The following is a 22,749-nucleotide window of genomic DNA, read 5'->3' on the forward strand; positions in this document are numbered from 1 at the left end:
TGACAAAAGAACGAAGTGTGATTTAACATGGCCAACATTTGTCGTGAATTCGAAGTGAGAATTACAGAAATCTGTGCTCAATTATGGATGCACGACACAACACAGCTTTGAGTTCATGAAAGAAAATGATAAAAGGACGGCGGCGGCGGCGGCGGCGGCGGTTTCCTTTCTATGGGTGTGTGTGTGTGTGTGTGCAGTGTGCATTTACTGAAAAGATTTAGTTCCGGAGCTTCTTTTGTGGAGTTGGAAGCTGTACAAAAAGAAGAAACTAACAGAGTTTTCCAAAAGGATAGAGTTCCATGAAATCCGAGATAATCCAGATCCCGGCGTGTCTTAGCATGAAGTTAGCTGGTTTTTCATGGCTTCAGACGAATCCACTGGTATCGTCCTTCCAATGGCACATCCATCACTATATCGAAGTTGTACCTGCACAAGATGAAGGCCAAAAGGTAAAATCAATTAAAGAAGAAGAAGAACAAGTTCAATTAGGTTTTGATTCGACTTAATTCGCCGAATCAGAGATGGTTATCATGCGCATGGAAAAATTGTACTCACTTCTCTGAGAAGCGCTTCTGCTCGTACTTCTCCGCCTCGGCGAAGAAATCTTCAATCTCAAAAATCGGCGGCGTCTTCATCGGACGATCAGTTCGCTTCTGTTTCTCAGTCAAGAAGCTCTTCGCTAGTGTGTCCATTACGTCGGATTCTCCGTGGAGATCGCTCGTTGGAGTGCTTTCTCTGAAGAGATTCAGATTAAAACGGACATTAAATATCAAACAGAGTGAGAAATAGCGAAAGAGAAGACTAAGAGTTTAGGAATCCGTTTCGTTAGGGGAATTTGAAGGAAGATAGAAGTGCAATGAACCTTTGAATGCCGTTAACGCGAGTCGACTCTACGGTTTCGAAGCTCTTGGTCGGCTGCAATGGCGCATTGAACATAAATGTCAATAAATACGATTCAAAATACATACAAATTCAAAATCTAAACAGACATTTCGTAGAAACAGTCGTTAGTTTAAAAGGAGTAAAATAGAATTGAATAGAACAACGAAGGAACGAAAAAATCACGAACTGTTCATTACAGGAAAAAAATTGCAGGAAAGAGTCAGGGTTATATGAAGAACAAATTCATCTGAATTCATTTTCAACGGAAATTTTAGAATGCAAGACTGATGAACCGGTTAAATCTAATAATCATTTTCTTGTTCTACTCCATTTTCTCGCAATCCAAAACAGAGGAACTCGAAATTAAATTCCAAACTAAAAAAACAAAGAACCAACTAAAAGCAAAGAGAGAAGTACACTCCTCAACCAAGAATTCGGAATTAACCTCCAGATCTTCGAATTTCACGGCGTCCTTCAGGCCGGTAGCCTTGCCGCAGTCGTTACCGGGGCTACAAGAAACAGGAAACTCATCCGCTGAAAAACCATCACTCATCTCACCTCCGGCGACAACGCCAACAGAATTCCTCTTCTCCAAGCGCGAGACAGACGTCGTCGCATTCTCCAACCACAAACAACCGTCGCTTAAGTCAGACTGAGACGTCGACGGCCTCAACTTCTCCGGCGAACCGGCAATTCTCCTCCTCTTAGACATCCAACCAGCATTACTCGCCGCCGTCCTCACCATAACTCGCTTACAATCACCCATCGCCTCTCCACCTCCACCTCCACCTCCACCTCCACCTCAAACTCTGCTTTCATTGCCGCTCCCAAACCATCTCTAGAGAGAGAAAAAAAACTAGAGCGAGAGAAGTCTCATGGATGAGTGATCCGTGAGGAAGAAGGGAAAAGGTAGTTGCCGCTTACGAAGGTAACCGGCGACGGCGACGGTGACGGAGAGACGGCAATGTTGTTTGAACGGTTGAGATTCGTCAATCGTCGAAGCGCGATTTCTAGTTTGTTTATTGCTTCTAACGAAGTCGTTGCGAAGATTTTGGGCAGCTTTTGGAAATACGAATCCTCCAACTTCTTCATAATCATAACAATTTCAACCCTTTTATTTATTTATTTATTATTATTATTATTTTAATAAAAAAATTATTTTCTATCCATTTGGTTTGTTTTTTAAGTAAAAAAAATAATAATAAATGTTAATTTTAGCTTACAAGGCAAGAATAAATCAAAAGTCTTATCTAATTATCTTATAATTAGTTGCTTTTATGGGTGGTTGAAGTGTCATTCAGAATAATCAGACTAATCGACCTGTAATACAGTGATTTATGCGTTTAGACCTTTGTTAACGAAAGAGAAATTTTGTGAATGTAAATAAATTATTTTGTATTTGATTATTTTAAGGATATGATTGGTTGGAGTGACGACTTATGAATTTGGGTCCTCGAACTAACCTGTTCTTCTTTTCTATTCCTCGATAAGCTTCTTGGTACGTGTCGAAAGACTTGTAATGAAATGGTTGGGAGGCATCTACCTCATCTTGACCACAAGGTGAGGAGAGGTTCACCTGATTCAGACAGTTTGTTGCATCTCTTTGATACGAATACGGTAACAATTATTCATGTCAGAAATTTTGATTCTTTATGTAATTACAATAAAATTGGTATAATGGTTGACCACATTTAACGGTAAAATTCCTAAAAAATTTATATTAAATATATTGTAATATACAATCTATTCCTTTATTCTTTTAAAATTATAAATTATTCTGCCCTCTCTCTCAAAATTCTATTTTCGCATCTTCACTCTCATACATTAGTCGTACCCACTTCTTATTGACTCTCACTCTCGATGTTTTCCTCTCTTACTACTCACCTCCCTCCTCGTGCACACCTCATGTTTAGCTCCCTTTGGCCGACGTCTATTGCACCAACGACAACGACCTCCAACAAGCACAACAACATCATTCGTCCACACTCTAGCGATTTGAGGAAAGCGGCTCCTTCTCTAATCATCTCATTACAGGTCAACACAACATCATCTATCATGTCCGCACCTTATCTAGATCGCACCATCGACAGTGCTCCTTTCACTCCTTTCTCATATATAGATTTTGGTATTGAGTTAAACAAGTCGATGAGTTCTAAGCAACATACGTATAGTGACAGATTTTAGAATGTCCAAGTCATTAAAAAAGTCATGACCATTAGCATTTGAATGAATTTCTCTCAAGCTTTTAGAACTCAGCTCCTTCATTAATGTAATAAACATGATCGAGGGTACATCCTTAAAAAAGATGTACAAACAACTATCTAAATCAATATACATATTGTTTTAAAGAAAATAAATTCTATTTAAGATACCACTTAATCAAATTAATCTTCGATATTAATAGTACAATAAAAAAAAATAAACATCATACAATGTAAAAACTCACACATAAATGTCATATGATTGCATGTATATAAAAAGCACTCCTTAATCAAATAGTTAAAATATATTTAAATTACAATTTTATTTTCTATTCCCAACCTTAATTCCAATAAAATAATTCCAACATGACAACCTTAATTCCAACATGACAACATAGGAAGGAATCTAGGAAGTCACAGTATATTTAACTTCACTTCTAAATCATTAATCATTAAGATGATTTTCATAACTAAAGATGATTTTCATAACTAACCTAATGGTGGTTAAACGGAGTGTAATCACAAATAACTTATCCACTTCAATAATGGTTGCTTCATCAAATCTTATTATTGTCGGGTAGAATAATGGTTGCTTCATCAAATCTTATTATTGTCGGATAAGGGTTCACAAGACAACAATTCTATTTAAATTTATCCGAGTTTCAGTGCCTACCTAGGCAAGTGGAAGAGTGTCGTTGCCCAAAAAAAAAAAAAAAAAAAACTCTTAGATTCAGGCTCTTGAACTCATTTTTTAGTTCTTGACTATCTTATGTCATACACCCAAACTACATTCGAAAGCAGCACCTAGGGAAGTTTTCAGTATCCCCTCCTTTACAATCGAGCACCTTCACCCCTCTCGTTTACGAAGTCATGAGTTCATAATGCATGGGTGTGCAAGCCATGTTTGTTGTCGCCCGTTACTGACGGTTGATGTGGTCTACCAAAAGAGGGGACAATGCAACGACAAGAAAGATACGAAAGACGAGGGAGACAACGAAAAAAAATATATTTTTTTTTAATAAACACAATCGTCAACCTTCCGCTAGTACTTAGCGACGATTCGGACTACTCGATGGCTAAATTGTTTGAGAACAAAAACTCAAAAGATTTAAATGAGAGCAGAGAAAACCAGATAAACAATGAGAGCAAGTGAATGGAGAAGACGCAAGAATTAAATACATCACCATTTCTTCTGCTAACGCAACATTTAAGACTACAAAAAATTAACCCTTTTCAACCATCAAATCCCCATTTCCGTACACAAAAATTACTTCCCGCTGCTCAAATATTAACTTTTTTATCTCCTATTCAATTTTTACTGAAATAGTGTAAAGTTTTGTTGTTCATGCCAACCAGTATTGGAAAAATGATATCAATATGGCTGGGTACCTATTTTTTTTTCTCTCCTTCTCTGAATCTGTTTTGTTTCTCCTCTTTGTTGGTAGATTTTGGAAGTGGGGTTTTGCTGCAATGCAGCTTGGAGGGTATCTTAGAGGGCTTTCTTCACCTGGAAAAAGCTCGGGCGTTCGTCGCGTGCAACTTTGACATCTTCGGGAGATGCAACAGAAACTACCACGCCTTTGTTTCTGACTGCCTCGAGCGCGTCAGCAAAGTTCTTGAAGTCCTTCAAGCTGTTAGAAGAGATATGGACATAAATTGTCACGAGTATTGCAAAAGAGTACAGAATCAGTCCGTGTAATTGAATACAAGATATCTGACATATACAAAGTAATTGCATTCATTAATTCTGTCATTTAACTATGCTCTCAAGACCATCTTTCTTATGGTAAATAATGGATGAAGCAACCATCTAGTAACTTCAAAAAACATGAAGTTAAACAATGTGTACGCACGAATCCTTTGTATTACAATTTGAAAGCTTCTATGTTATAGTAAAATTTGGTTCAAAGTCGTATTTCCGTCTACATTTTTTTTAATACTTATTCTACTATGCTTGTCAATGGACCGACTTACGATGGATAAGATGTGAGATCTCATGGTTAGGGAGGAGAACGGAACATTATTTATAAGGGTGTGGAAGTCTCTCCCTAGCAGACGCATTTTAAAAACCTTGAGAGGAAGCCCGAAAGGGAAAATCCAAAGAGGAAAATATCTACTAGCGGTGGGCTTGAGCTGTAACAAACGGTATTAGAGCTAGACATCGGGCGATGTGCCAGCGAGGAGGTTGAGCCCTGAAGGGGGGGTGGACACGGGCAGTGTGCCAGCAAGGACGTTGGGCCTCGAAGGCAGGTCCCACATCGATCGGAGAAGGGAACGAGTACCAGTGAGGACGCTAGGCTCCGAAGGGGGGTGGATTGCAAGATCCCATATCGGTTGTGGAGGAAAACGAAGCATTCTTTATAAGGGTGTGGAAACCTCTCCCTAGCAGATGCATTTTAAAAACCTTGAAGGGAAGCCCGAAAAGGAAAGCCCAAAGAGTCCAGTATCTGCTAGTGGTGGGCTTGGGCTGTTACATAAGATGTATCGACTTTAATCTTCCATTTTAGTTACCAAATTTATTTGCATTGGATCTTAGTTTGTATGTGACTATTCTACCCCTTGTCGTTAATTTTTTAATAGAAATAATCAGATAATAAAACCCAGAAACAGTATTGAAAGATAATTCAAAGAACTTGGAAAGGTCTCCCCTTTGAACAAGGGAGCCTTACACACTCTTCTAAACTAAATGGCAGATTCAGTTTGTGAGCAACAATTTTTCTACTAGCATCCTCTCCGATTAAAAGTAAACTCAGGCTATATAAGTCCTCAATACAACTCAAGTCCACCGCTAGCAGATATTGTCTTTTTTAGGCTTTCTTTCGGGCTTCTCAAAGCTTTTAAAACGTGTCTACTAGGGAGAGGTTTCCACAACCTTGTAAAGAATGCTTCGTTTCCCTCTCCAACCGATGTGAGATCTCATATTAAGATTCCTAGAAATTAAGAAGACGTACTTGCTCCTCAAACGCCCCTTGAAGAATGTGACCTACATGAGTATATTTGGGCAGTAGACTTGCTTAGACTTTAGAGGACTAACGCACTTGATGGAAAATTCCACACCCCTTATTTGATTCCAACGACAAGGATTCTATTTTCTGTCCTAAACTCAATTTTAACAATATAATTTAACAGAAATTCCTCAAAAAAATGGATCCAAAAAGAAACGATCATTAATAAATATATAAAAGAGAAAACGTTTAGTCCTAGAGGTATTCAACGTTTAGTCCTAGACTATTTATGACTCGCAAATTCCGGTTGACAAACAAGAGTTGTAAAAAGCTCTAACTCGCAGCTTGGCTAAAGATCGACTATCTTCATTGGCACGACAAATTAAAAGAATTTCGAAGTCAAAATAATGCCAAACTCATCATACTTCAGCACAGCCAATCAGTGTTTCTGACTTTAACACCTTACTTCCTAAAATGAACATTAGACAGTAGAGTCATTTTTTACCTGGTTGATAAAATCTCTTCCCTTCTCCTTTGCCTTTCTTCTTCCGTAATTCCCAATAAATGCCGCAACAAGCTGAAGAGAAATAAAAAAGAAAAAAAGAAAAAAAAAAATAAAGACGGTAAATATAATTCGAACAGAATGATCATATAAAAGAGAGTGTGAAAACCTTTCCCTAGTAGACGCGTTTTAAAGCCTTGAGGGGAAGCCCGAAAAGGAAAGTCCAAAGAGGACAATATTTGCTAGTGGTGGGCCTGGACCGTTACAAATGGTATCAAAGCCAAACACCAAGCGATGTGCCAGCGAAGAGGCTGTTCCTCGAAGGGGGGTAGACATGAGGCAGTGTGCCAGTAAAAAACGTTGGGCCTCGAAGGGGGTGGATTTTGTGATGGTCCCACATTGATTGGAGAAAGGAACGAGTGCCAGCGAGGAAGCTGGCCCCTGAAGGGGGGTGGATTGTGATATCCCACTTTGGTTGGGGAGGAGAGCGAAACACCCTTTATAAGGGTGTGGAAACCTTTCCCTAGCAGATGCGTTTTAAACCTTGAGGGGAAGCCCGAAAGGAAAAGCCCAAAGAGGACAATATCTACTAGTGCCGTTACAGAGAGAGAGACAAAAAGGAACATTTCTTTCTATTTTTCGCAAGTTCCATCTTTTCTCTTATGATATTTTTTTTAAAATATAAGTTCTTGTTATCTAAATATAACAAAATCTTGGATGCGAGGTTTGAAGGCGAAAACTTAGCCAAGGACATTTAGAATTAACTAAACGATGCATTGCAAAGAACAGGCTGATTGTAGAATGAGAAGAAATAGGTAGGGGGTGCACCATACCTACTGTAACCTTTAGCATCAGGAAGCTGGTATGAATCAACATCTCCAATGGTTCCAATTATGGTTTTTGCTAGAGTATCTCCATCCAATTCCAATTCACGTAGAAAATCGACAGTTCCATCATATACATCAAGCGTCTTTAACAAATTCGGGTCACGATAAGATAAAAAGGAGAACACTCCTGCCAATGCAATTCAAATAGGGAAGATTATCAATTGGTATTTAATGAAATGGCAAAAGAGGGTAGCACAATCCTGTACCTGAATGAGTATCAAAATCACAAAACCCTCCATAAGCACCTCCACTTACTCTAACACGATCCCACAGCCAAGTATTACTAATGAACTTTGTTATAACATAGGCACTTCCATTAAGTTCATAGCCCGTTTCATATATGTTAGCTGCTTTTCCAACATAATTAACCTGGAGGAGGTAGCTATTAAGAAATAGTGAGGAATAAAATGTGCAAAAATTGATATAAGCGTGCTCTAACCTGAGTCGGTACCACAATGGCTTCATTATCTGAAGAAAGCCGGGCATTCCAAGTGCTTCTTTGAATGAGAGGCTGGTTAGGAAGCAAATCAAGAAATTTTCCAATGAACTTCTCCGATTTCATGAGATTTTTTCCATCAGCAGTAATGTTGACGAGGCAATTTTTCCTTGAAAGTAAGGATTGGCGGATTTCCTCAAGTGATGAAGAAATTTCAGCCCAGTTTTGATCAACTTTCTCTTCAAGAGTTTGTAGGAATTCCAGATAACTATATACAATGAACAAAACAAGAACAGGAGGTTGAAATCATTTAGCTTTACGCACGAGAGACAGCCATTTCAACCATATATCACCAAAAAAGACGAAAAAAAAACCCCCCCCATGAAAATATAAAAAAATCCAAACCTGAGACCAGCCATTTGTTCAGAGATCCACCCTGCACTGGTCAATTTTGCATTCATCCTAGCAGCAGCAATTGCATGACCGCTACCTCTTAACCGATTCTGATAGATATCATATATACATTATACTTTACATTTCACAATTGTCGGTATGGGCATTTTAATCATTCATTTATTTAATGTACCTCCATTTCAGATTTGCTCTGAGATACAAACTGTTTAAAACGTTGCTGATCTGTAAACTGTACTTCTTGAAGAATGCAGTTCATCTACAGCATAGAAAGAAATGAACTCATTATATCAGGAAGCAGCTCACCTTGAATTGTAAATTAAAAATCAATACTAAAGAAAAATGGCTCAACTCCAACATAGTAAAAAACTGCACACTGTTGAAATGTAAAATAAAAGAACAAATTTGTTTGCAGATGCCATTCCACACATGTTTTGAAGTCATATTAACATACCAGGTTGAATAAGTCTTCAGCACACCCTGACATAGCCTTGCCTCTGACAATCATATGAGTACATGCCTTGTCCTCGCCACGTATAGATGATGTAAATGGATAAACTGATATCCCACCAGTTTTTCTTCCAATTAACTGATTAAGTTGCACAAAACTCAAGTCTTTTGTGCCCATCTCTAACAATGATTGACTGACAAAGAACATTTGGAGGTCAAAAACAAAGGAACGTTGTGATTCGGATTAAACCACTCCAAAATTCTAACAAGTGCTCAAGACCAGCTATACTTAAATGATTGATATCATCTATTAGACAATTGACAACCGAAAGCAGCGAGGCGCTAGTTTAAAACATTTATATATATTTTAACATTAATGGAGGACAAACAGAGTGCTCTGTTTATAATTTCTTCGTGACAGCAATTAAATAATTATTTCCCTCTTATTGATATAAATATAATGTGTTTCCCAAAGTCATAAGCTCAAAGATGAAAATTCTTTTATCCTGGGCTTTGATTTTGAACCTCTTGCTACAATTGCAATATTTATATGAAGCTCTATTTTGAGGAGAAACCTGCAGTATCTAAATTTGAAGTTCTCTTATATTTTCCTTTGATCCTTGCAACGGTTCTGCATTGGGTTCTTATGACCTTTCATTGCCTGTAAAACTCCTCCCTATGTTGGACTAGCTTACAAGATTTGAAGTTCAAATTGTTGATATCTATGTAAAACCTAGACTTGGTTATATCTATATTGTTACCTAATATCTAGGGATTTAATTAGTCTTTCTTTATTATAAAAGGCACATGTATCTCTCTAAAAATCAAAAAGTGTGAGCAAGATAATTTATACTAACAACATAGTATCAGAGTCATTCTATTTTGGGAGGTGTGATTAATCGGTGTAGCCTTCGTAGCTACCGATCTTCCACCTTGACCAAATTTATTCAGAGCCTTCATCATTACTGATCTTCCACCTTAATAAAATTTATTCAGAGCCTTCATAACTACTGATCTTCCACCTTAACAAAATTTATTTAGAGCCTACATAGCTACCATTGAAGTCGTGTCTCGACGTTGAAGTCGTGGGATCAATATTGCACATAATCCTATCCAGTCCAAGTTGGGAATGGATGATATCTATTTCGCAGCTTGGGGGGAGTGTTGAAGGAATGACCTTGTATCTATGTAAATCCTAGCCTTAATTATATCTATATTGTTACCTAATACCTAGGGATTTAGTTAGCCTTTCTTTATTATAAAAAGCATTTGTACCTCTTTGAAAATTAAGAAAGATGAGCAAGATCATTTATACTTGCTACACAAACTTTGGGTGATCTCTTTGTGCAGCATCTTCTAGCAAAATGCCCTAAAAAGGCCTAAATAATGTTTCTCACATCTGCCCTTTGAATTCCCTGAAGTGATCTCATAAATTAATAATAGCAACTTTGAGGATGCACCCTCGAACTCTTTAGTCATTGACCTTTTGTGAGATTCAAATTTAGAAATGCAAATGAAAAGTTATTGGTCAATTCGAGCATAATTTAATAGATAAGACACTGATTACTTTCCTCATGCTCGAAAATTTAAGCTATCAGCAATGACAAACAAACTAATGAAGTTCCACCGCTTACCAAAATAAAGGTACCAAAGGAAGAAGCTCCTGCTTCAGTGAACTCATATCAAAAACAGCTTCAGAATAAAGAACGTCATTTGTGAAGAGTTCATGTTGTAAAACGGTTACTCCATTGACATTCCCAATCTACAGGTAAGATTATATTAAAGACAGAGAGATTAGAAACTAAACCATAATGCAGAGTATCCACTGAACTCAAATATGGATTGATGTGGTCACCTCAGTTGGAACACGAATAGGTTCTTTAGGAATATCTTCAAGGCAAAGGCATGGAACACATTTTAAAGCTTCCGGTGGATCCGGTGTTTCCTGCTTCAGCCGTAATTCCTGTGTAGCACGTGCCAGTTCAACAAGATCTTCCTCAGTCATGCTTTCTTTAACTTTCTGCAAGATTTCTTTTTCAGCTGCTTCGTCACGAGAAGTTTTCTCTGGATCAGGCTGTCAAATAATAAACTAATAAAATCAAATGTAACAATATAGTGAATTAAATTCTGAGGGAAAAAATCGAGTAGATTTTACCTGCATCTCAATAGTTACTCGATGAGCATTGTTCAAGATGAATTTCTCTATCAACGGAGAAAAAACCGCTTGGGGTCCTTCCACAGCTATTCTGGCTTTCAAGGCCTTCAGAGGTTCTTCGTACTTCAATGGTTCAAACGGATCCATATCATATATCCATTTACCCTGTTAATTTTAGTTTAAAAGAATTATAAACCAACAAACTTCAAAAATGAATTTGATGATTAAAATAGGAAATAAACAGAGATGGTTATAAGCTTACAACGGATCGAAGCATAAGTGACAAGCCTCGAGGGAAAGATCCAGTATTATTTTCCCGCAGGGAAAACTCAATGGTATTCATGGAAGCCTCTACTGCATCATTGTCGAAACCTTCCTCTGCTAATTTCTTAAAGGTACTTAGAATTAATTCTTCTACTTTTGGAATGTCATCATCCAAAACACCCTTCAATCCAAGACTAAACTGTGGTTGTAAGAGCTCATCTTCAATCCCACCACCAACAATGGCATCTCCTAGACCACTCTCCAGTAAGATTTTCCTCATGGGAGAAGCAGGAGTTCCCAGCATAAGATGGTCCAAAAACCCAAGGGCAAGCTCAGTTTCCAAGTCCAAGGACTTTTCGGAAAGTAACCAATTAACGCAGACCATATGCATTTTCTTCAAATCACCTCCATCACCAGAAGGATACTTCTCAACAATCCTAACCGGCTCTGAGAAAAGCCTTTGTTGCTCAATCTTAGACTGGTTGGAAACTGGACTTGCATCAAACATATCTAGATATTCTGTGATGGAGGCAGAGAGGTCACTAAACTAGTCAGAGATTGATAAAATACAAATCCAATAACAAAAAAAAGGGTCAAATACAGCATCCACGTTAACCTTAGTTTTAATTTATAGTTCCCCTACTTCTTAATGGACACTCTTGCCAATAATAAAGAGTAGTAAACATCAATTGTAACAAATTTATAGTGATTGCAGTCCTAAAGGAGTTACAAAAATCAAATAAACATTATTAGTACCCTCCAAAACACAATTAGCCCAAGCCTGCTTTATGCATCTCAATCAAAATAGGCATTAAAACTCGACCCAAATTCATGTTTATCAATTAATATGACATGTCGAACTTAAAAAAATATCATTTAATGTCACATGCTAAAAAAAAAGGAAAAAGAAAACCTTGTCACATTGGATCTACTTTATTCCTCAAAACGGCAAGGACGTCTAATAAATTTTAATCAAATTATACATATGAAAATGAGAAACATTGGGACCGTATCAAAAGTAAGGTTAATACATAAGATTAACATTGTAACTAACCAAGAAAAATTCTCATATCATTAGACAAGATAAGAAAAGATCAACATGAATGAATGAAAATGAATTTTCTTTAAAAAAAATTGTGTTATTGTTTCAAATTAATGAGCTTTGTGTGTATGAGCGCATGTAGGTATCACACTATGTTTACGCATTTATTAAAAAGAAAAACTAGATTTCATTGAAGGAAAGAAATATTCATGCTTTTTGGCAAGAAATAGATTTACTGGAAGCAGGAAATATTTGAAGGAAAAAGTGTCAACAATAACTATAACCATATGTGTTTCAAAAAAAAAAAAAAAAAAAAAAAAAAAAAAATATATATATATATATATATATATATATATATATATATATATATATATATACTCGATGACGCGAAATCGCGTGATTTCCGGCGAGGCATAGAAACGTATTACTTTCCTTGAGTTCCCCACACTTAAATCCTAGGGTATCTAAATAGTCGCTCTTTTACTAGGATTGTCATTGTGCACCTGTGAGAGAAAGATAGAAGGGTTTGAAGTGAGAAATCGGAAAACATTGCGAAGCTTCAGTTTTCAGTGAGTTTTCTTGGGTAAGAGCAAACTAATGTCGTGGTGTAGCATAACAAAGAGGGACAAACAAAACGGCAGCAAGAACAAACGTGAGGGTGGCGGTCTCGTCGGTAAACGGAAAAGGGAGTTCGCGATTAGGGTTTCTTTGGGGTTCTCGAGTAAGGAAGACAAAGTGACGGATTGCGGGTCGGGTTTCTTCATATACCCGCGAACACGCACAGCCAACCCCACAGCCCTCTGTTTCGGCCTCTGTCCCAGCTCACATTCTAGACAAAGACTGCAGGTCGCATTTACATTCGGCCCAAGACCAACGGATACAAAATCTGCGCCTTCAGCTGTACCTTCGGCTTGTCGGCTCAGTACCCTTGGCTTCGTCAGCTTGGCTCTGTCAGATCCCGCTGCTCAGCTTGGCAGCTTGACTTGGCGGCTCAGTATACGTATAATATACCGATTCCAAGGTTTTCAGCCCTTCTGAAGCCATTCATGCCCTTGTTTTAGCCATCTAAGGTCAGTATGACTCTTAATTGTCAAAACAGATTACGTTAGGGGCTTACCTTGATAATTAAACATAAGGTTTAGCTGGGTTACGCTATAAAAAGGCTCTAAGCATATAATATGGTTTTTATAGGAAGTAAGTTAGGTGTTGGAGTTAGCTTATCGTGAGTAAACTTCGGCCCAGGCTAACGAGGTAAGTGACTTTACTGTTGGAGTTAGCTTACTGTATGTATGATGGTGCATGCCCTGTGGCCTTCGTATGCGCCCTATTTGTTGTGAAATGTCGATATTATGTCATGCCTATGTGTTCTTGTATTATCATGAATTGTTTACTACTTATGCATATAACCTATTACACTGTTTCCATGAAGTGCATTGATATGCTATAATTGCGATGGACTGAAGAACGTTGCTATGCATACACATTGCTTAACTGAGCCATGCTATGGAATGCGAAAAGGAAATGAAACATAATATGTATTATGCCATGTAAGGCAAGTAATAGGACCTCAGGCATGTTTGTGTGTCATGTGCATAGGGATACTTCCCCGTTATGTTATGATGGTACAGACGTGCACGTTCGATATTATGCTCGCTATGATATCATGCAGGTCTTTTCTTTTCCGTGTCATCCGATGACATGTAATACATTGTGCCCGACCAAGCCAGGCTTAGGGGATTCATATACGAGCCCGCCTGGTGGGCCCATGTATATGTACGTGAGCCATGTATGGAGAAGTACTACATATCCACCCTGTCCAAATAAAGCAAGGGCCTAAGGCCATGTAAGGTGAATGGAAGATAGGCCTCACTCATGTTTTGCATGTGTTTTGTATACTTAACCCCAACAGTGGGGTGACTTACTGAGTATTTCATAAAACACTCAAGTCATGTGCTACCCTATTTTTTAGGTAAAGGCAAGGCTCTCATGCACGGTTGATAGTGGACATTGTGAAGACCATGGAAGTTGGAATAAAGGCTTTATAGGACAGTAGATGTTTTTGTTGAGTTATATCTTGAATAATAAACGTTTGCATTTAATTTCTCTGGTTTTAGTTGTCGAATGATTTCCTGAGTTAGGTTGAATTTCGTGTTTTGAACTATTTAGGTAAGATCATGCCGTTATTTTATATGAGCTTCCGCATTATGTCTTATGCATGCAAGGTAACGTCACAAATTAGGTTAAGAAAAATTAGGGGCGTTGCAGTTGGTATCAGAGCCCTAAGTTATAGATCTTGTAGACTGGCTTATGATGTAGGTCCAACGTACTTCCATGGTCCTCCAGTGAACGCACCGCTGCTGTCAGGTATGTCTTGTTAAGAATTAAAATTGTTTAGTCATTGGTGTATGCAGCAGGTTAACTTGTGCTTGGTAAAGTATGACGTGATGTTCATATTTTTAACGTTAGCAGGATTCATGATATGGCATGTGCTATGGGATGACTATGTTAAAGCTATGATTGTATGCATCTTTCGCTTGAATTGTTATAAATGTTATAGAACTTAATAGACAGGTATGTGACTTGGCAGTTACGTGCTTTGTAGAGATATGTCACTTAGAACTCAAGGAGGAGGTATTAGGGGACGACCACCAGATAGGGGTAGAGGAAGGGGTGCAAGAGGACGAGGTCCAGAGCGCGAGGACTCCATGGAAGAGCCTGATGTAGCTATGCCATTCCCGCCACAAGCGATACAAAGCACGTAAGTCCTCGCGCTACATCAGGCTCTTCCACGGAGTCCTTGCGCTTTGGACCTCGTCCTCTTCCACCCATTCCTCTACCCCTAACTAGGGGTCGGCCCCTAATACCTCCTCCTCAAGTTCTAGGTGACATATCTCTACAAAGCACGTAACTGCTAAGTCACATACTTGTCTATTAAGTTCTATAACATTCATAACAATACAAGCAAAAGATGCATACAATCATAGCTTTCACATAGTCATCCCATAGCACATGTCATATCATGAATCCTGCTAACGTTTAAAATATGAACATCACGTCATACTTTACCAAGCTCAAGTTAACCTGCTGCATACACCAATGACTAAACAATTTTAATTCTTAACAAGACATACCCGACAGCAACGGTGCGTTCACTAGAGGACCATGGAAATACATTAGACCTACATCGTAAGCCAGTCTACAAGATCTATAACTTAGGGCTCTGATACCAACTGTAACGCCCCTAATTTTTCTTAATCTAATTAGTGACGTTACCTTGCATGCATAAGACATAATGCGGAAGCTCATATAAAATAACTTTGAAAATAACGGCATGGTCTTACATAAGTAGTTTAAAACACGAAATTCAACCTAACTCAGGAAATTATTCGACAACTAAAACCAGAGAAATTAAATGCAAACGTTTATTATTCAAGATAAAACTTAACAGAAACATCTACTATCCTATAAAGCCCCCATTCCAACTTCCATGGTCTTCACTACGTCAGCACGTGGCTTGAGTATTTTATGAAATACTCAGTAAGTCACCCCACTGTTGAGGTTAGGCATACAATACACATACAAAACACATGTAAATCACGTGCAAAACTTGAGTGGGACCTATCTTTCATTCACTTTACATGGCCTTAGGCCCTTGCTTTATCTGGGCAGGTAGATGTGGAGAACTTCTCCACACACGGCCCATGTTGTTGGGATCGATACCAGTTGTTAGCTCTGATACCAGTGGTTAGGATCGCACAACAACGCACACGCTCGATCTAGATGAACACAAAAAACATGATAGAGAAAATTGCAAGGAGAACTCTGGCTAAAAGGATTTTTTATTGATGACTTCAGGTATGTACAACAAGAGAGAGTACAGAGAATAGAAAGTACATTTTCAAAGCTCTACCAGACGGGATATATATATGGTTTAGTTTACTATATATAGCTTTACCAGATTTAGCAATCTACTATATATAACTATTTACCATATATAACTTTACCGGATATAGCTTTACCAAATATAGCTTTACCGGATATAACCGTTGACCAAGCTATAAATAAGGAGCAGGCTCCATAACCTAACAATTCTCCCACTTGGAGACTGATCCAGTCAACCAAGAATTTCACTCTCAAACGATCATGAAGTCTTCACTGCACCATACCAATTGAGGTTTTGCACAACCTCAATATTCCAACATCAACACATTTTGTCAACATGTTTGCTGGATTCTTTGCACCCTCTATCTTCTCAAAACACATCACCATCTTCCACTAACCTCCGAGTGAAATGGTATCGCCTTCTGTGTTTTGAATGATAGACCGGGTTCCTCGCCAACTGCATGAGTCTCAGGAGTTTCTTGAGTATCTGCTACAACATCACTATGTGAATCTTTCAGCAACTCAACCTCAACTCCCACTTGTTTCACCTCTGGTTTCTCAGCAAGAGTCTCAGGAGTTTCTTGAGTATCCGCTACAACATCACTCTGTGAATCTTTGAGCCACTCAACCTCAACTCCCACTTGCTTCACCTCTAGTTTCTCGGCAAGAGTCTCAGGAGTTTCATGAGTATCCGCTACAACATCATTTTGTGAATCTTTGAGCAACTCAACCTCAACTCCCACTTGCTTCACCTCTGGTTTCTCAACAAGAGTCTCAGGAGTTTCTTGAGTATCCGCTACAACATCACTCTGTGAATCTTTTAGCAACTCAACCTCAACTCCCACTTGCTTCACCTCTGGTTTCTCGGCAAGAGTCTCAGGAGTTTCATGAGTATCTGCTACAACATCACTATGTGAATCTTTCAGCAACTCAACCTCAGCTCCCACTTGCTTCACCTCTGGTTTCTCAGCAAGAGTCTCGGGAGTTTCATGAGTATCTGCTACAACATCACTATGTGAATCTTTCAGCAACTCAACCTCAACTCCCACTTGCTTCACCTCTGGTGTTTCAGCGACGCTTCCGGCCGACGCAACCCCCTCTGGAGTTTCAGCGACGCTTCCGGCCAAGGCAACCCCCTCTGGAGTTTCAGCGACGCTTCCGGCTGACGCAACCCCCTCTGGAGTTTCAGCGACGCTTCCGGTCGACGCAACTTCCTCTGGAGTTTCAGCGACGCTTCCGGCCGATGCAACCCCCTCTAGAGTTTCAGTGACGCTTCCGGCCGACGCAACCCCCTCTAGAGTTTCAGCAGCGCTTCCGGCCGACGCAACCCCCTCTGGAGTTTCAACGACGCAACCCCCTCTGGAGTTTCAGCGACGCTTCCGGCCGACATAACTCCCTCTGGAGTTTCAGCGACGCTTCCGGCCGACCCAACCCCCTCTGGAGTTTCAGCGACGCTTCCGGCCGATGCAACTCCCTCTGGAGTTTCAGCGACGCTTCCGGCCGACGCAACCCCCTCTGGAGTTTCAGCGACGCTTCCGGCCGACACAACCTCCTCTGGAGTTTCAGCGACGCTTTCGGTACTTTTCTTCAATTCTCTAACAGTCTTTGTGAAGCTAACTCGTTTATGTTTGCTCATAACGCAGTTCTCACAAGGACTCATAACAATCTCCGCATTAAATACACCTTGTTCATAGCCGACGGTTTTTCGTACATATTCGACAGTGTCTTCAACAGACCTGACGTTGTCTTCTCCTTGATAATGTTGAACGCCACGTTTCTGGATAGCGTCAATCGGATCAGCCCCAAGGCTTGTCGATCCTTGAGCTTCCACTGTTCCGTGGTCATGGTATCCGGCTTCACCCCCAACAGAGGTTCGTGAAGATCTTTCTGGTACAGATAATCTTCAATCTGCATCTTCCAGAAACCGAAATCGGATCCATCGAACTTCTCAATTCCAATCTTTGAACTTTCCATCTTCACAGATCGTGGTGACTTCCGCCTAGCTCTGATACCAGTTGTTGGGATCGATACCAGTTGTTAGCTCTGATACCAGTGGTTAGGATCGCATAACAACTGGTATCAGAGTTAACAACTGGTATCAGAGCTAGGCGGAAGTCACCACGATCTGTGAAGATGGAAAGTTCAAAGATTGGAACTGAGAAGTTCGATGGATCCGATTTCGGTTTCTGGAAGATGCAGATTGAAGATTAACTTTCCATCTGCATCTTCCAGAAACCGAAATCGGATCCATCGAACTTCTCAGTTCCAATCTTTGAACTTTCCATCTTCACAGATCGTGGTGACTTCCGCCTAGCTCTATAATCTTCAATTTGCATCTTCCAGAAACCGAAATCGGATCCATCGAACTTCTCAGTTCCAATCTTTGAACTTTCCATCTTCACAGATCGTGGTGACTTCCGCCTAGCTCTGATACCAGTTGTTAGCTCTGATACCAGTGGTTAGAATCGCACAACAACGCACACGCTCGATCTAGATGAACATAAAGAACAGGATAGAGAAAATTGCAAGGAGAACTCTGGCTAAAAGAATTTTTTATTGATGACTTCAGGTATGTACAACAAGAGAAACAAGAGAGAGTACAGAGAATAGAAAGTACATTTTCAAAACTCTCCCGGACGGGATATATATGGTTTAGTTTACTATATATATAGCTTTACCAGATTTAGCAATCTATTATATATAGCTATTTACCATATATAGCTTTACCGGATATAGCTTTACCAAATATAGCTTTACCAAATATAGTTTTACCAAATATAACCGTTGACCAAGCTATAAATAAGGAGCAGGCTCCATAACCTAACACAGGTATGGATACATGGGCCCACCATAGCGAGCATAGTGTCGAACGTACGCATCCGTACCATTATAACATAACGGGAAAGTATCCCTATGCACATGACACACAAACATGTCATGCATGATGTCTCATGACTTACCTTACATGGCATAATACATAGTTGCATAATATTTCAACTACAAGTTTGCACTTCATAAAAAACCTATGAGTTTCAAGTACTACATTAAAATAAAAACAACGATGGACAAGAAAAGTTAATTGCCTTTATTTTAAAAAGAAAACATAAATATTATTTTCTATTAATTACCTTTGAGGACACGTAGACGTTCAACTGGACTATCATCTCCATAAAACCAGATCCTTGCATTTCCGGGGTGGTAAAACTTACGGTGAAATTCCTGCAGACACGAAGAATAAGAAAACACAAAACAGAGAACATATAACTTAAAAGATCAACCAAACAGTAGTGAAAGAAATATGTGCGGTCAGAAATAAGGTTTATAGTTTAACTTCAATGTGAAATGTATCATACATATGTAAATGCACATTATTGAAGAGAGAGTCCAATCCTAATGGAATTTTAACCAACATATAGAATAATCCTTGAATTTCGACTCTATAAAGCTAACTGAACGAACAAGTACACTAAATATTTGGTTCGTGAAAAAGAATAATTAGGGATTGATAAAATCCTACTCCAACTAAAAGATAAAAGATAACAAAAAAAAATCAACACCCTTGGAACTGGAAATCCTCACAGTCGCCCTTGCTTTTCATACGGCTTAATGAACGGTATAAAGTTAAATTAAATTTCTTGATAAAAAGTACTTCATATTCCTTAAAAAGAATACTTCATACTAAAATTAAAATAAATTATTTCTAATGAAAAATTAAATAACTTAAAATGCCAATGTCCATTAATAACATAGGCTTTGTGATGCCCATCTTCCCTCATTCCATTACTGGATACCAAAAGCTTCTTTAATTACAAGTCTACAGATAATTGAGAGGATAATAAATAACTGAGGTCATCAATCAGCATAACATTTATGAAGAACGGATTATTCTGCAGTTCTCTCTTACGTAGTACATTTGAAAGTAAAATTTTAAGTAGTTCGTACTATATTGTTCTTATATAAAATCTTATTTTACTCATCAAGATAAATATGTGCTTTATGCACACACATGCATAAATGTATGGGGAGAGGAAGAGAGAATAAACCTTAAAAAGATTAAAATAACCAGCTTTCAACAAAGAACATGCACAAGACAACATGAAATCAACCCACAGGCCACATGAAAAGCATTTACCAAAAAAGATCTAGCCTCAGGATTTACATTTTTCAAGCTGTTATCCAGGCAAGCGTTTTTAAAAGCTCCCATCTATTATAATTCCTTTGTTCTTTCCGGTATTTTATTTTAGAATCTCAAAATGTATTCTGTAATCAATTCCAATAAAAGAATGCTAAGAAAATAACCTTGAATTCCTCGAATGTAAGCTTGGGAATAACTCGTGGATCGCCTCCACTGTCAACTCCATATGTATTGTCCGGGAAAAGAGCCTGCAAAACTTTAATCAATGAACAACCAGTGACATATACAACCAGGGACTTATTAAATGTACTCCTATGCATTGAAAATGATTCTTTTTTTTTTTTTTTCTTTTTTTCTTTTTTTTTTTTTTTTTTTGTTTGCTACTTTCAATTTTGTATATACTAGATAAATAACTTTTCCCCGTCCCAACACTCAAATATTTTGTGGCTCTTGTTCTGGGAAAGATTGGAGAATTTCCCTTCTTTAAGGGCTCTTCGGTGTCTCAACATTAAAAAAATTATATTGCTCTTGTTCAGGGCAAGATTATAGAGATGTAAAATAGCAGCGATGCAATTAAGCATCAGAAACATGACAAACTGCAAAATGTAGTCTCAATTTCTCTCATCTCCATCTGCCTGAAATCAAGTAGATACTAGCTGGCCAAGCTTTTGAAAGATTGGTTTATCTATTTCTTATTTCACTTTATGTTTACTTTTGTGTGGTAGTTGAATTTCTGATGGGTAGCATTCTCCATTTATTTCCTATTCCAAATGTCACCATAAAAAATATGTTGTACATGAGCATTATAGAGGTTTGTTCCATTATCCTTGATTACTCGTGGGATTAGAGCCAGTATTCTAACGTTTCTTATCCCTTTTTTTCTTTCTTTTTTCAGCTTTTGATGATGGACTATTTACATAGGCAATGCAAACTCGATTAAAAAAAATTGAAATTTTTTAATCATATAGACGTATAAACTGCATGAGCAAAGGTTCTAGAATTTGGGAGGGGAAAAAGAAAACCAGATTGAGATAAACAACAAAAAGTTCTTGCCTGCTGAGTAACTCGTCCTAAGATATTGTCAGGCTGGGAGTAAACTCCTTTCATTTCATTGAACACCACCCCTAGCATTGAGAAAAGCTTTAGTAAAGAAAACTAATCAACATTCCTCTCATGGCAGTTCAGAGAATACTGCACCATGATGAGTATATGCAACAGGAAATTACCTTTATAAGATATGTCTTCTGATGGATTGTTTAGTTCATAATGCCAACCCTCCTGTTGAAACGTCTTAAAGTCCTCCACACACTTAGGAAAGAAGACCGCGTCCAAGTACACATCAACAAGATTATAAAAATCCTAAAGATTTACAAAGCCATTTTCAGTCAGCTGAAAGCTAAACAATTTTCTCATCTCAACCACAACAATCTTATTTGTAACTCAGCATGTTCACTACTTACCTTTGTATTTGTTGAAGCAACTGGGTAGCATGTCCTATCAGGATATGTAAATGCATTTAAGAATGTATGTAAGCTTCCTTTCAATAATTCAACAAATGGCTCCTTCACTGGATACTTCTTTGATCCACACAATACACTGTGTTCTAATATGTGTGGAATTCCAGTCGAATCGTTCCTGCGAAAGAATTATAACTTAGAGACGCATCTCAAAATTTGATTAAATGGAAACAACTAAGAATAACATTACATGTCTTGGTTCTTTCATTTAATAGTTGGTTTTTCCTCAAAAAATTAGCAGCAAGTAATCAAACAGGAAAATCAAAACTAAAGTATACTCACGGTGGTGTACGGAATACAATCCCAAAGACCTTATTCTCATCATCATTTGACACGGACATTACCTCCGCACCAGTCTTCTTATGTCTAAAAAGCACAGCTTTTGATTTGCACTCACCAATAAATTCCTCAGAGACCTTCTCGAATCCAAGCTTCTGAGCAACCTCATATGAAACTTCTGCAAACTCTACACTCAGAAAAACAAAAATCATTAAGTCCACTTATTGCAATCAACCATAGACTCAAGAAACACAAGCAGATTTCCAGCAAGTAATCAAACAGGAAATCAGAATCCAAGTGCGAAAATTCGAAATAGATCGTTTCATGAATTGTGTAAGACACACGGAATCCAAAAACAAAACAGAAAGGAAACTGAAACCTGGAGGGGATTGCGCAGGGGAAGCAGCAACAGCACGCGGAGGCAGAGAGGAGAAATGTTTTCTGAAGTGAAACGAACCAGAAGGCGAGGAAGTAAGCAGTAATCTCCATCGACGAGGAGGCGGCAATGAGCGTGTGGCGAGGCTGTGACTGAGACGGTGTAATTTCCTCGGAACAAAGGAGGAAGATGGCGATAATGCAGAGCGACACAAGTTGTAAGGTGAACGGAAAAAGATTCTATTGTAAACCAAAGAAGAACAGGTGAGAGAACGAAGGAGAACGGATTTCTCCATTGACGGACTTCGATGAAGGATCAAAGAGAGAGAAATGGAAATGGGGTTTAATGAACTAAGGGCGTGAGGAGAGGTTTAGGAGTGGCGATC

The 22,749-nt window shown here is 38.6% G+C and overlaps 2 protein-coding genes across 2 annotated transcripts; both read right to left on the reverse strand.

The window, feature by feature from the left end:
• On the reverse strand, window positions 1-1,968 carry LOC111792780 (cyclin-dependent kinase inhibitor 7). The gene is made up of 4 exons (XM_023674365.2): window positions 1,328-1,968; window positions 863-915; window positions 556-735; window positions 1-426 (listed from the first exon to the last, which is right to left on the reverse strand). The coding sequence occupies exons 1-4, from the start codon at window positions 1,646-1,648 to the stop codon at window positions 357-359; spliced, it is 624 nt and encodes a 207-aa protein (XP_023530133.2). The 5' UTR covers window positions 1,649-1,968; the 3' UTR covers window positions 1-356.
• Window positions 1,969-4,233: 2,265 nt separating this feature from the next.
• LOC111792731 (presequence protease 1, chloroplastic/mitochondrial) lies at window positions 4,234-22,749 on the reverse strand. Its single transcript, XM_023674296.2, has 19 exons — window positions 22,368-22,749; window positions 21,992-22,175; window positions 21,653-21,827; window positions 21,419-21,551; window positions 21,246-21,316; window positions 20,357-20,440; window positions 19,186-19,276; window positions 11,132-11,652; window positions 10,870-11,034; window positions 10,570-10,788; window positions 10,349-10,476; window positions 8,719-8,908; window positions 8,440-8,523; window positions 8,259-8,356; window positions 7,857-8,121; window positions 7,624-7,786; window positions 7,364-7,544; window positions 6,534-6,605; window positions 4,234-4,714 (listed from the first exon to the last, which is right to left on the reverse strand). The coding sequence occupies exons 1-19, from the start codon at window positions 22,657-22,659 to the stop codon at window positions 4,573-4,575; spliced, it is 3,258 nt and encodes a 1,085-aa protein (XP_023530064.2). The 5' UTR covers window positions 22,660-22,749; the 3' UTR covers window positions 4,234-4,572.

The sequence above is a fragment of the Cucurbita pepo genome, chromosome 4, assembly GCF_057944985.1.
Source record: "Cucurbita pepo subsp. pepo isolate OVF chromosome 4, ASM5794498v1, whole genome shotgun sequence".
Taxonomy (NCBI): domain Eukaryota; kingdom Viridiplantae; phylum Streptophyta; class Magnoliopsida; order Cucurbitales; family Cucurbitaceae; genus Cucurbita; species Cucurbita pepo.

Excerpts from the sequence above, each read along its gene's own strand:
- LOC111792780 (XM_023674365.2), bottom strand. The coding sequence starts at position 1,648 with ATGGGTGATTGTAAGCGAGTTATGGTGAGGACGGCGGCGAGTAATGCT. Across the intron at positions 916-1,327 it reads TGAAATTCGAAGATCTGGAG|CCGACCAAGAGCTTCGAAAC; the intron begins GTTAATTCCGAA and ends GCGCCATTGCAG. Across the intron at positions 427-555 it reads CAGAAGCGCTTCTCAGAGAA|GTACAACTTCGATATAGTGA; the intron begins GTGAGTACAATT and ends CATCTTGTGCAG.
- LOC111792731 (XM_023674296.2), bottom strand. The coding sequence starts at position 22,659 with ATGGAGAAATCCGTTCTCCTTCGTTCTCTCACCTGTTCTTCTTTGGTT. Across the intron at positions 22,176-22,367 it reads CCCTGCGCAATCCCCTCCAG|AGTTTGCAGAAGTTTCATAT; the intron begins GTTTCAGTTTCC and ends TTCTGAGTGTAG. Across the intron at positions 19,277-20,356 it reads TTACATTCGAGGAATTCAAG|GAATTTCACCGTAAGTTTTA; the intron begins GTTATTTTCTTA and ends TCGTGTCTGCAG.